We start from the raw sequence: 12,758 nt of genomic DNA, 5'->3' as shown, positions 1-12,758 counted from the left end.
CCCCGATCTTGACTTCATGGCCGATTCGATCGTTCACGGTCCCAACCGACGGTAATATATTTTACGTTTCGCTCAAGCGAACGGCATACAGAGCGACTTCCTTTCCCGGTAGCTCACCGTTGAGACCTGGATCGCCACCCCGTCAGGAGTACCGTGGATACATTCACGATGTATCCGAATCGGTCCGATGATAAACGTGTTAACGATAATCGGATGGTAACGACCGGTCGAGAATCGAGTCCAGATGGGATTTCGAACACATTTATTAACCGTCGGTACGTGCGGATGATCTTTGGAAGGAGAACTGCTTGTCTGTCGGAAGGAAAGCGACTCTCTTGTCGATAATAACTGGGGAGTGTGATCAAGGAGAGAGGATGAATTCTGGATGTTTACGCGCGAGCCGGTTGCTTCGATCGAGAATATCCTTGAGGACTAAATTAAGAGAACAATCTCTTTATTCGAGAATAGTTAATATCTAACGTTCTAACATTCTTGGAATGTTTTATATACGTATGATTCTTTTGTTGATAATAACTAGAGAGTATGCTTAAAGAGAAAAGGTGAATTCTGGATGTTTACGCTTCGATCGATAATATTCTTGCGAAATAAATTAAGAGAACAATCTCTTTATTCGAGAATAGTTAATATCTAACGTTTTGATATTCTTGGAATGTCTTTTATACGTATGATTCTCTTGTTGATAATAACTAGAGAGTATGCTTAAAGAGAAAAAGTGAATTCTGGATGTTTACGCTTCGATCGATAATATCCTTGCGAACTAAATTAAGAGAACAATCTCTTTATTCGAGAATAGTTAATATCTAACGTTCTAACATTCTTGGAATGTCTTTTATACGTATGATTCTCTTGTTGATAATAACTAGAGAGTATGCTTAAAGAGAAAAGGTGAATTTTGGATGTTTACGCAAAAGTCAGTAGCTTCATTCGAGAATAATTAATATCTAACGTTCTAAGATTCACGGAATCTTCTCTATATTAAATAATAGTAGATTCCATATATGTATAACTCTCTTGTCGATAATAACTAGAGTATACTTAAAGAGAAAAGGTAAATTCTGGATGTTTACGCAAGAGCCAGTAGCTTCATTCGAGAATATCCTTGAGAACTAAATTAGGAGAACAATCTCCTAATTTGAGATTAATTAATATCTAACATTTTAACATTCCAACATTCTTAGAATGTCTCATATACATACGACTCTCTTATCGATAATAACTAGAGAGATTATAATGAAGAAGAAAAGGTGAATTCAGGATGTTTACGCAAGAGCCAGTAGCTTCATACGAGAATATCCTTGCGAACTAAATTAGGAGAACAATCTCTTTATTCGAGAATAATTAATATCTAACGTTCTTACATTCTCGGAATGTCCTATATACATATTTACACGTAACGGTTTCATGGCAAGTACGAGCTCCGTACTGAACGTGTTCGCGACTTGACAACACTTGCGAAACATCGCGTACGGATTAACGCATCTCGACAGTGATGTAACAGACTCACTGTTTACGTATGTATACTCATATTCCATTTAACGAGTGATCATGGCCGCCGTGTTGGAAAACAATGTAATCACGGGACGTAATCAGTTTTCTTTTTCACCGAGCCGTGTGAACGACACTGAGTTTCAGCTGCCAATTAAAGGGAAATATATGACTGCCCAGAGGATGAAGAGAACGAGCAGAACCACCATCAGCTTCGAACGGGAGTTGTCCCAACCGACCAGCATGTATTTCGGTCTTCTTTGAGATTCGTCAGCCATGGAAGACTGAAACGTAACAAGATACGTTGAAACTACGTAAAAACGATTGATTTACCGCGATCGTAGACTACTTCGATTACATCGTCATCTTCTTCGTTATCGTGGAGTCTCTGCGTGCTCAAATTCTGACGCATTTGCGTGGATTTGTTTTCCTGGATATTCTTCAAACTCCCTTGAGACTTGAACGATTTCCTCTTCGAATTGGATTTCGAGGTACCCGGTGTGTCGAACGTCGCCAGTCCGATGGTCACGATTTTTTTATCCGTTTCACGTGATTTATTCTTCGTATCCGTGACTCCTTTGCTCGTCGAACCGCTTATCCTTGCATTTTCCGTTGCCACATCGTCCCCTGTAGCATCGTATTCGTTTAAACAAAATAATCATCGATTTAACGTTTCGTTTCCAAAATTTGTATTTCACTCTTGTTCGTTTATTTATCCGCGTAACAACGAACAATACCGTGAATGTCAAGATCAAAGCGAACGAAACGATAACTCTGTTACAGTATTTCGCAAATCGAGTACAAATTTTAGAAATATTTATCGATTATTTAGATACGTGATCGAAAATCGAGTCTTAACCTATAACAAACGTTTTCGTTTAACGTCATTCCGTGCAAAATTTTAATTCAGTTTCTTTGATACTTGGAGTTGTAAGTTTTGTTTTTTAAGCCATCGTTACCATACCTTTCCCGGGATCCCTGCGCTCAGGATCTCGCACTTGAGATAGGAAGCTGTGCAGGTGTCGCGCAATCTTCTTCTCCTTTTCCTGCTTCAGATTGCCGGGTCGGTAATTTCCTTCGGAGCATCTACCACGTAACCAGGCCCGTAAATCGAGACGTCGACGCGCTACCAACGAATGTTGAACTTTGTTTTCTTCGTACGCTCGAACAAAGAAATTTTCGATCTATCTCTTGTGCTACAGGAGACACAGAGATTAGATAAACGATTCGTAACGATTTCTACAACGCAGAATGCATGTGTAAAGATTGCGCCGACGAGGATGTAGAGGTGGTAACGCGTCTTTCCTATCTCGTGGATCGAATTTTGGTACGGTTAATAACAATACCATCGAACGCGACAAAACTACAGCCAACTCGTTCAACCATCGTTCTTCCGTTACTCGACGAGAGTATTCTACACCGTCCTATTCCATTTCGAAGAATAGAACCAATGGCTGTGTTCCAATTAATATCGTACACCGAAAATCTATTATCCAACATGGACAATCAATTCTTTCGAATACTCGTTACCCAACGAACATCCACGTAAGAAGGATGTCCATCGAAAGAACAACCATCGAAAGAATTACTCACTCGTGTCTCGTATCTTTGTAAACATTTTACAAAATAGTTCCTACGAACGGTTCGCGAGTCAGACGCCAAGGGACGAGCACAGAATGCCGGTCTTCAAGGCTGACGAAATTGCCTCTCGTTCGCGAAACGCAGTCCTTCGATGTTCTCGTGCATCAACGATTGATCGTCTTTCGCCTACTCGCGCACAAAATTCCTCCCGGCCATCAGATTCTCATCGCGTTTGTCCCGGGACTCGTCGCTTACGAGAACACGTTTTGTCTCAGAGCGTCATATATTCGCGGACAACTTCCAGCAAGGTTCGCGTCACTGTTCGCGAGAACATCGACGATCCATCGTTACCGACCGGACAATTGTCAACGTTGTTGCGACGACTCTCGATGTTTAATTTCTACGAATGGCTTCATCACCTCGGACCAACCGGAACAGTTCATCCCGATTCCCAAGCTCGAATTCGACGAACACCCTCCCGATAAGACTTGCTCCGAAAACTAACCGTGCGAAACTTTTCAGCCCGTGCTTCGCGTAGCACCATAGAACATTCTTTGAGATAACAATGTGTGTATAAACCCACCAAGCTCTCGAATAAAGCAGTCTGCATTTTGAAGTCTACCTGTCGCTACGTCGTTACGCTGTTCGTTTCAACTCATCGTTTCTCGATTCCGAATAATTTTCAAGTAAAGTTCTTCGTTTGGATAAGGCGATCGTCGCGACTCACTAATCCTCGCTATATTTAACTCGAACGAATTCGAGTGCGACTCGAATCCTTCACCGATAAGTGACAATTTAGAGTTCGTCCCGTGACATTGTCAACGATGCGAGAAACGGCCCGATGATCCGTGCTGAATGTCTCATCGTCCGAAACTATCTCCCGTAATTGCTCATCTGCTGGTCCCGCGTTCCGAACGACCGTAGATCATCGTTTCAACGCGCTCGTTAATTTTACAATACTCGATAAGAGAGTAATTCGAACGGATCGCGATATCTTTCAATGTCGCCTTATCTCTTAAGTTAATTAGAAAATTCGTATCGTCTGGAAGGAAATTGTTACGATTGTTTCACGACTGTTCGCGCTGGCCGGACAACAGTACTCTGGACCGATTTTGTATACATTGTTTGGACTTTATTCGTTAATATACAAACGCTTAATAGAAAAACAGGCCGTAGATTATAAAATTAACAATACTAAAAGTCTGAACATCTTTCCTCGGGCAAGATTACAAATTTTGCTCTTTATTCACTCTGCGCACAAGGAAGACACTTTCAAACGATTCTCCGGTACGGTATAAAAATTGGCCGCGGGTTTTAACAATGTATAAATATATTTACAGTAGAATTATAATACAGTCGCGATTCTTGCGGAGTCCATTGAAGATTTGGCGAAAAATCCGACGGTAGAATTTCGATAAACGTAACAAGGTAGGAACCAGCTTCGCATTTACTTCGACGAGACGCAACGCTCTCGAACGTATCGAATTTTGAACGATACGTGTCCATTCTGTACGATTTACTTTACTCGAATATCGTCGTTCAGATTTCCGAAATAAACATTCGTCGACCAATACGCGCAACAATTTCAACGGAACTGAAATTTCCTTTCTTACAACAGGACTTACGACCGGGAGTGAAATCATTCAAAAAACATTTCGTCCGTTTTCCTGTCCTCGATTCTCACGGATGATCGAACGCTTCGCCGTGCACGATTCGCGAAAGAATCATCTGTCCCGGTTCTCTTCTGCAAGCTTAACAGAGATTTACAACTCTCGTAAACGATCCACCGAAAAAACGAGGACAAACTATTTTCCGGCGCGAGCTTACGGTGTTTCATCGCGCAAGGACTCGTTACGTAAAAAAACCGGGCGATTATCTCGGTGGTCGGGTTCATCGAGATCAGCTTGGGTCAACGGGACGGCAACGATGCAATCTTTTCGAAAATAATCTCAGTGACGGGCAAAAAACACGATCATCGAACTGTCGCGAAATCCGTTGTTCTCTTTGGCGTACGATGAACCGCGACCCACGGTTGCAGAACCACCGTGTCAGACCTTAATATCATTTTGTTCGAACTTGTTTTCCAGGTACACCTAGTCAAGGCCGTTGTCAAGTGTCTTCGGTTCGCTACCGATCGGAACCTCGAACCGTTCCGTCTTTTTTTCCGCAAGATTCGCTAATCGGGCAAGAACGCACGGACCGATCGGTCAGGGAACCGTGACGACGATGAGAGGAACACGACGTCTCGGGGTCGTATGGTGTCCCGTTTACGTTCCTCACAGGATTCGATACTGAGCGAGGAACGTGTAGACGATCACCCAGAGGATCAGTGCGACGATCACAGAGACGAGGAACACGGTCTTGAGGAAATGCCAGGGACTCTCCAGTCGCGATTCACCGGGATTCGACCAGCTTTTGCAGCCGCCGTTCTTGCAAGGGATGCTTCCAGGCTGGATCGGTGTCGACGTCGCGACGTTGCTCGTGTTCACCTCGCCGAGTTCCGTCTCGTCGGCGCTGTGCACTTCCGGTTTCGTCAGCTCGAACCGCGATGGACTCTCCATCTGAAACCGTGGACGAGAGAAATTTGATTTTTCGACGATCGAGAATCGATACGTGAACGCGACTCGACGACAACGAGTACGTTTCTGTCGTCGTCGTCGTCGTCGTTGACGTTGACGGTCTCTTGTTTGCGATTGTACAGCTTGCTTTAAACAGAGATAACAATTTATGTGCTTGTTAACTGACACAAGTGGCGGTAACGAGTAACGTAGCCCGATGCACGTTTCTTTTTGTCTTTTATTTTCTTTTTAAACACTGCACGAGGAACACTCGCGTCGATCATTTTCCTCGCGAGCAATTAAAAGTAGTTTATTCGTAGGTAATTACGTTGAGATGGGTGAACGGATATTTCGATCTTTGCTCGATCGTTACCGACAATCGGCGATAAATATTCCCGAACGAAGAATCGTAAATTTCGCGAACAACGTGTAAACAAAAGTTCGGTTGAAACGTTCGATGAAAAAACGATCGAAAAAATATTGTAATGCGAAGGAAACCGATCGCTGATGCACTTACGAGTAAAAATAAGTCGACGACATCTATGTAATATTGTTTATACAGACTGTTTTTACTGTTCGAGATCGTTGAAGGTGAACGCTGCGGCGTTGTTAATCACTTGTTATTAATAATTCATGGCAAAGTGTAGCCTGATCTTGTCAATACTGATAACATCGAGAAATGGTGCCGCGTATCTTTCTCGTATGTTTTTAACCAAGGTTTCCGCGAGCCTGTGTTTGTAACAACGCTTGAAAAATTTACGAGGAACGGTTTGAAATTTGTTTAAAACAAGTACGAGCGAAGGTGTTCGTTGCGCAACGAACTTTCTTCGATCTGGATGAAACATATCTGTTCGATGCGGTTTTATATCCGGAGCGTAGAATACAAGTTGGATTATATTTTGCGACCGCAGCTTCCTATTTACTAAACGACCAATGACGATACATAGGATACCCTACCACTTGAATAACTTTCAGGGGGACACAATACGATGAAAATAGCGGTTCAGAGTCGCGAACGAGACTCGAGGATCGATTTCGTTCTTTTCTGCCGCGGAATTCGTTCGAATAGTTTTTTAAGACTAACAGCGTTAAAGTTCATTTGTACTGGCGTTAAAAGTTGACGAGATACTCGATCCTCGAAGTATTAAAAGGGTAATCTCTGAACTGTTACGATACGTCTACGACTCGTGACCTCCGTTGTAAATAAACAGTCGACGATCTTTAGAACTCTACTATACTCAACTATAAAACACTGGAGCGTCTATTTGAAAGAAAGAAATCGACCTTCGAATCTCCGCTACGACTCGATTTTATTCCAACGTCACATCCTGTATATAGACATTTTTTCGTGTGGTAGAATTCGTTCACGTTGAAATAGTTTTAAACAACGCGCGATGTTTCAACGTCGATCGATTCGGTTCTATCCGATCTTGAAGATGGAGAACAAAAATGAAAAAAACAATCGATTTGGGATTCGTTTCGTCGGTATTTATAAACATTCGACGAAATCGTAGCCACGCGACTGGAATATCTAGACATTTTTCGCGTGGTAGAATTCGTTCATGTTGAAATAGTTTTAAACAACGCGCGATGTTTCAACGTGGAACGATTCGGTTCTATCCGATCTCGAAGATGGAGAACAAAAATGAAAAAAACAATCGATTTGGGATTCGTTTCGTCGGTATTTATAAACATTCGACGAAATCGTAGCCATGCGACTGGAATATTTAGACATTTTTGGCATCGTTAAATTCGTTCACGTTGAAATAGTTTTAAACAACGCGCGATGTTTCAACGAGGAACGATTCGGTTCTATCCGATCTCGAAGATGGAGAACAAAAATGAAAAAAACAATCGATTTGGGATTCGTTTCGTCGGTATTTATAAACATTCGACGAAATCGTAGCCACGCGACTGGAATATCTAGACATTTTTCGCGTGGTAGAATTCGTTCATGTTGAAATAGTTTTAAACAACGCGCGATGTTTCAACGTGGAACGATTCGGTTCTATCCGATCTCGAAGATGGAGAACAAAAATGAAAAAAACAATCGATTTGGGATTCGTTTCGTCGGTATTTATAAACATTCGACGAAATCGTAGCCATGCGACTGGAATATTTAGACATTTTTGGCATCGTTAAATTCGTTCACGTTGAAATAGTTTTAAACAACGCGCGATGTTTCAACGAGGAACGATTCGGTTCTATCCGATCTCGAAGATGGAGAACAAAAATGAAAAAAACAATCGATTTGGGATTCGTTTCGTCGGTATTTATAAACATTCGACGAAATCGTAGCCACGCGACTGGAATATCTAGACATTTTTCGCGTGGTAGAATTCGTTCATGTTGAAATAGTTTTAAACAACGCGCGATGTTTCAACGTGGAACGATTCCGTTCTATCCGATCTCGAAGATGGAGAACAAAAATGAAAAAAACAATCGATTTGGGATTCGTTTCGTCGGTATTTATAAACATTCGACGAAATCGTAGCCACGCGACTGGAATATCTAGACATTTTTCGCGTGGTAGAATTCGTTCATGTTGAAATAGTTTTAAACAACGCGCGATGTTTCAACGTGGAACGATTCGGTTCTATCCGATCTCGAAGATGGAGAACAAAAATGAAAAAAACAATCGATTTGGGATTCGTTTCGTCGGTATTTATAAACATTCGACGAAATCGTAGCCACGCGACCGGAATATCTAGACATTTTTCGCATCGTTAAATTCGGACACGTTGAAATAGTTTTAAACAACGCGCGATGTTTCAACGTGGAACGATTCGGTTCTATCCGATCTCGAAGATGGAGAACAAAAATGAAAAAAAACAATCGATTTGGGATTCGTTTCGTCGGTATTTATAAACATTCGACGAAATCGTAGCCACGCGACCGGAATATCTAATAACCTCGGTGATCGATGTATGCACGCGAATTGCATCCAGCACGCCGATGCAGTTACTTCAAATTGTCGACCGTTTCGTAATCGTTCGTGACTGTGCGCGATAGTCCCAAATCAAACGGTCGAACCGCGTCGATTCGTTGCATAGATAGAGACGAGGACAACTATTATTTATAAGCGATCGAAATTATCACGAAGGTGTTTTGTTTGTCCGCGTCTTATCGTGCCTGTCGCGAGTTGCATCGCGGCTCTGGATCGATTTGTACAAACGAACACGTGTACTATTTCCTTTGTAAAGTTCGTAAAAATTTGCAAATCGTTTTGAAAATAATACGTTTATTTCGAAAGTAATACGTTCATTTAAAAAATAATACGTTTATTTCGAAAAGAATACGTTCGTTTAAAAAATAATACGTTCATTTAAAAAATAATACGTTTATTTCGAAAATAATACGTTCATTTAAAAAATAATACGTTTATTTCGAAAATAATACGTTAATTTAAAAAATAATACGTTCATTTAAAAAATAAAACGTTTATTTCGAAAATAATACGTTTATTTCTAAAATAATACGTTTATTTCGAAAATAATAGAAAATAAACGGATCGGAGAGGGAGCAGCCCGTACGTTCAGAAAGAAATAGAGATTACGTAATATTGGAAGCCCAAAAAACGATAAGAGAGGAATTCCAAACAGTGGGATATCTATAACGATGGCGTAAATCACACGCAATCGAAGGACGTGGGTTAACGTACTGCAATCTGAAAGGTGAAGGGAAGAGTGAGCGGGATATTACGTGTGATTCTGGAATCCGAGTCTTGGTAGGGAAAAAATCTTGCAGTGGGTCTGGTCCTGTCCCGTAGACCAAGCCCATCATGCCGGTGATCTGATTCAAATACGGATAGTCCCATATGGAGCCAGGGGATGGCACTATCACCATCTGTCAACGAAATGAAATTATTACATTCGATAAATTGTACGTATATGGAACAACGAGGCAATATTGCATCGCGACGGTGAGAACTTTGAACGTACTCCCGATGTGAAACTGAGAAACGTTTCATGGAAATACGAATACAATCCGTCACGTTAAGTGAGAGAAGTTCGATAATCGATCGAGAAACCGTAAACATTTTTATGATAAAAATTACCGTAAGAAAAACCTTGGTATAACAAGTCTACGTTCACTTTAGAAATTCAAACGGTAGTTTATTAATATTTGTATCCATTCCTGTATTAATTGTAAGGTAACGTTGATTATACTTTTTTTTTATATTTAATTGGAAAGGAAAAAACGACATTCTACGTTTCGAAATGTTTTGATACATTGGCTGACGAAAATGTACAGCTCACCGAATCACTTAGATTTGACACACCCGTGGATGTAAAGTTTCTAAGAAATTTTATAAAAGGAAACGTAAACGTTACGTAAATATTATTCACAAGTGGGACAAAGTGGTAAGATATTCGACGCGTTTTCACTTCTCGGTTGAAAATCTATGCAGAAAGTAACGAAGCAAATTGCAGAAAGTGCCGGTGTTACGACAAACATAAAATTCGTACGTCGAGTTTTACGACAGCGTGCACACGTTAACGGGCAACTATAAAAGTGTTCGATTAGCATTCGCGAAGAAACACATCCATACGAAGAAAAAATGACGTAATGTAATATTTACCGACGAGAAAAGATTTAACACCAACTGTCCTAATGATTTTAACCATTACCACAACGATCTCAGGGAAGAGAATCTATTATTAAGCCGTTTACATTTATTACTTACTATGGAAAGTCTGGTAATAAACTTATCAGCAGAAAAATAAGTAAACATACCAGTGGCTCTAAATTTAACACCAATTGTCCTAATGATTTTAACCATTACCACAATGATCTCAGGAAAAAGAATCTATTATTAAGCTGTTTACATTTATTGCTTACTATGGAAAGTCCGGTAATAAACTTATCAGCAGAAAAATAAGTAAACATACCAATGGCTCTAAATTTAACACCAACTGTCCTAATGATTTTAACCATTACCACAATGATCTCAGGGAAAAGAATCTATTATTAATCTGTCTAGATTTATCGATTACTATGGAAAGCCTGATAATAAACTTATCAGCAGAAAAATAAGTAAATATACCAGCGGCTCTACAAAATATCGAATATTAAACAAACCTGATAAATTCTTTCCACAATTCCCATTTTTTGTACACGTGTCTCATCGTTGTACCTCCACCGATTGTAACTAATCTTTACATTTCTCCAAATAAAATATATATCGGGTTGCTCGGAAAATGATTTCGTTTTCCAAAATGGAGAATATACAATTCACTAAAATGTTTATACACTCTGAAAAAAATCGTGTTTCGTTTCCACCAAAAAAAAAAGAAACGAAATGACTATCCGAACAACCCAATATATTGTAAAAAAAAAAAAAAAATTGACAAATTAATAGAACGTCCAATCTTCTCGTTCCTGACTGTAAGTCCTTCAACTCGATGGTAATGGTCGAGCACGTTACTCACTGTATCGTAACATTATCGTCGTTGATTGTGAACGCCTCTGCTATCTTCGGTTAATGTCAAAAGTGCCAATTAAGAAGTCATTGAATTTCAGTGTTTGCGGAAATTTAATCGCGGTAATTGTCGGCTATTAAAACCGTCGGTAGCCCCCTGGTTTTCGAGTTGTTTCGAGTAACGCCATCTACGGCGTAGTGTCGTTCGCACCGCAATAAGAACCGACCGTACCAGTATCTAGGATCGTACTCGGCGAAATTCGAATTGTTGAAAAACCCGATGGAACGTCGAACACTCTTGGAAACTTTCGCTCGATTGTGCAATCAATGCGCGGTTTCATCGACCGAGTCACCGTCCAACGAATTAAATTTCAGTCGATTGAAACACGGCTTGTTCGAAACGAGCTACCAACCACGGTGCGCTGACACCACTGGTGCGTAGGACAACGTAGGAACCGATCGAGTCAATGATTCATGAACTCCATCCGATTTTAACGCGAGGGTCGTGCCTACGCGCGTTTACGCGTAAATAACCGACGAGTCGTTCGTTGTGCCCAGTGGCTGCCTACGTTGGGAATTATTCTCTCTTTTGTTTCGCGGTCGGCCAACGACGAACGAGGTCGAGGTGTCGGTTCGAAAACAGGAGAATGTACGGGCGGTGTGTATTTACTCGTAAGGAACGTTTCGAGAATCGTCTCGTTCGTGTGGAAATAAAAGGATCGTTGCTGTCGAACGCGAACTCACGTTATTGAACGAGTATCCATATTTCTTGGGGTGACGATGACCGTCGTTGTTCATACTTCCAATGAACGCCATTGATCCGATCTCACATTCGGCATATTCTCGCGCGTCTACCACGGAGAAACGATTGCGCGAAACCACGGGCTCGTCGTCTACTATCGAAACCGTTTTGGTAATTAAGAGAACGATAACGGCGTGGATATCGGCCGAGATTTCGAGCGGAGTTCACTACGGGACGCGCGAAAGGTCGTAGTTTACTCGCGTACGGCGGCGTAAGAACTGACTTATTACGTCGAGCCGGGGCTCATTATCGGACTTTATCAGCCCCGACCCCTGATCTCTCGTTATCAAGTACCTAGTCCCGTGTGAATATTGTTGTTTTCTAATCTGATCGGGGATCGGTTTCAGAGAAGATTCGACATCGTTACGCGATCTATGTTCCTGTGTTCGCACGCGTTTACGTGGCGACGACCCTTTAAAATATTTTGCAATTCGCTCCCCCCTCGTTTCCTGTTCTCTTCGATCACCCTCGAAACAAAGTGTTCGGACATTGGTCGGAAAGTTTCTTTCTTTTTTTTTCTTTCTTTCTTCTCCTTTGCCGACTACGAAATAATATCTTGCGTTTGTTTGCGCGCTCATTGTCCGTGTTGTTTATTTTTAGAACGAAATGAAAACCAATCGAAGTCTCGTTACTCGCGCGTCGTTTTTTGTAACAGAACACGTACAATTGTTTCGGTTGTTCGGAAAGTCATCTCGTTTTCCAAAATGGAGAATGTATCATTTAAACGTTTGCGCTCGTGTTAAATTTTGACATGGATGTCGTATCTATCGGAATTAATTTCCGTTGGAAAATCAGTGATAGATAACACGTTAGATTACGAAGGATAAACAAGATTTATTAATTCTTTTGTGAACTGAACATCGCAATCTTTCATTTATTAATATACGTT

At 41.0% G+C, this 12,758-nt stretch overlaps 1 protein-coding gene across 1 annotated transcript; it reads right to left on the bottom strand.

Annotated features, from left to right (window-relative positions):
- Nucleotides 1–1,328: 1,328 nt before the first annotated feature.
- On the bottom strand, nucleotides 1,329–12,701 carry LOC143146040 (uncharacterized). Its single transcript, XM_076310047.1, has 5 exons — nucleotides 11,812–12,701; nucleotides 9,348–9,491; nucleotides 2,471–5,648; nucleotides 1,865–2,133; nucleotides 1,329–1,790 (listed from the first exon to the last, which is right to left on the bottom strand). The coding sequence occupies exons 1-3, from the start codon at nucleotides 11,881–11,883 to the stop codon at nucleotides 5,364–5,366; spliced, it is 501 nt and encodes a 166-aa protein (XP_076166162.1). The 5' UTR covers nucleotides 11,884–12,701; the 3' UTR covers nucleotides 1,329–1,790; nucleotides 1,865–2,133; nucleotides 2,471–5,363.
- Nucleotides 12,702–12,758: the final 57 nt, after the last annotated feature.

The sequence above is a fragment of the Ptiloglossa arizonensis genome, chromosome 1 (genome assembly GCF_051014685.1).
Source record: "Ptiloglossa arizonensis isolate GNS036 chromosome 1, iyPtiAriz1_principal, whole genome shotgun sequence".
Lineage (NCBI taxonomy): Eukaryota > Metazoa > Arthropoda > Insecta > Hymenoptera > Colletidae > Ptiloglossa > Ptiloglossa arizonensis.
This window is presented reverse-complemented; position numbering and strand designations above follow the sequence as displayed.